This window comes from Monopterus albus, unplaced genomic scaffold (assembly GCF_001952655.1).
Source record: "Monopterus albus unplaced genomic scaffold, M_albus_1.0 scaffold201.1, whole genome shotgun sequence".
NCBI classification, from domain to species: Eukaryota; Metazoa; Chordata; class Actinopteri; order Synbranchiformes; family Synbranchidae; genus Monopterus; species Monopterus albus.
The window spans coordinates 35585-37429 of record NW_018128081.1 but is presented as its reverse complement, the minus strand read 5'-3'; the positions used below and the strand labels follow the sequence as shown (position 1 = coordinate 37429).

The following is a 1845-nucleotide window of genomic DNA, read 5'->3' as shown; positions in this document are numbered from 1 at the left end:
GGTTAATTAATGTACCCTTATTGTAAAGTGTTACTTTTTTATAGTATTGTCTGTTCTCCAGTAGTATACACATTTGTTAGTTGAATTTAATTATTTACAGAACCAAAATAAAGAGGTTAAAACCCTATCTCTGAAATCCTATTTCTGTCAGGAGCTAATTGACTACCTGCGGCACCACTCTCACAGCGCCCTGTATGCCACTTCCATGCCCCCTCCTGTGGTCCAGCAGATAATCACCTCTATGAAGATCATCATGGGAGAAGACGGGACCACACTGGGTAGCTACCAGAAAACCCACAAAACATTAATCTCTTAAAAGCTTATCTCTCCTCTGTAGAGGAGCACTTGTTCAAACCACAGCTTCAGTCATAATCTGGCCTCAAAGATAGTGGAGCAAAGGATTCCATATATTACAGTGGTTTCCATTTGCACACGGTATGTTGCATGCTATATATGGCAAGTGGAAATGTGAATACTGTATGTACATTTGATTTTTGGCTTTGCACAGCATGCCAAAATGGAAGCTAATGATACAAGCTTAGTGCATGATAGACTGAAGAAGCTCCTCTTGGTAGTTTTTTTTCTTATTTGTTGCTGTAACTCTGAAATGTCCCAACAGTTGGACTCAGCTTCTGTGTTAGTAGTCATGATGTGTCAGTCTGTTGAGTTTTTATTTTGTCTGGTGGTACTTAACATGACCACATGAGGGCAGTATAGCCCTGTTACTAGGATTTCATTAATTCCTGCAATTGTGAGCTCTGTAACTAAAGACTGTAGCAAATGATTGACTGACATACTGTGATTACTGTGGCACTATTCCTATTTCAACTCACATCACCTTTACCCACTTTTGTACTTTGTACCTTCAGATAAGATAAGATGCCATTATTGTCATTGTATTCAGGATACAATGAAATTACAAGTGCTTGTCAGCAAACATGCACATTCATACTGAACGTGCATGTTTGCTGACATTTAGTGCTTCAGAAATGTTTCATTTCCAGACAAGTGATAAAGGCCATCATCAAGGGCCAACTGGCAATTGTTTGTCTTGATGCCATGTATACCCCCTTCCTTCTAGATACAGTGTGCACTGTGTGCACAATTATTAGGCAAGTGAGTATTTTGACCATATCATCATTTTATCTATAATTTCCAACTCCAAGCAGTATAAACTTGAACGCTTATTGGGCTTAATGCATATCAGGTGATGTGTTTTAGTGTAACGAGGGAGGGTGTGGCCTAAGGAGATCAACACCCTATATCAAGGTGTGCATAATTATTAGGCAGAATGTTCTCCTCTGGAAAAATGGGCCAAAAAAGAGATTTAACTGACTCTGAAAAGTCAAAAATTGTAAAAAGTCTTTCACAGGGATGCAGCACTCTTGAAATATTTAACATATTGGGGCGTGATCACAGAACCTTCAAACATTTTATAGCAAATAGTCACCAGGGTCGCCAGAAACGTGTTGAGAAGAAAAGATGCAAATTAACCACCAGAGATTTGAGAAGAATCAAATATGAAGCTACCAGGAACCCATTATCCTCCAGTGCTGCCATATTCCACAACTGCAACCTACCTGGAGTGTCAAGAAGTACAAGGTGTTCAGTTCTCAGAGACATGGCCAAGGTAAGAAAGGCTGAAACCTGACCACCTCTGAACAAGACACATAAGTTGAAACGTCAAGAATGGGCCAAGAAATATCTGAAGACAGATTTTTCAAAGGTTTTGTGGACTGATGAGATGAGAAGTGACTCTTGACGGACCAGATGGATGGGCCCGTCAATAACGGACCCAGAGCTCCACTTCGACTCAGACGCCAGCAAGGTGGAGGTACTGGTCTG

At 40.4% G+C, this 1845-nt stretch overlaps 1 protein-coding gene across 1 annotated transcript in view; it reads left to right on the top strand.

The window, feature by feature from the left end:
• Window positions 1–1845, top strand: part of sptlc2b (serine palmitoyltransferase, long chain base subunit 2b) — a 31644-nt gene that overhangs the window by 21351 nt on the left and 8448 nt on the right. Inside the window, exon 9 of the mRNA XM_020618137.1 lies at window positions 152–278. Within this exon, the coding sequence (XP_020473793.1) occupies window positions 152–278 (127 nt within the window). The remainder of the gene's footprint in view (window positions 1–151; window positions 279–1845) is intronic.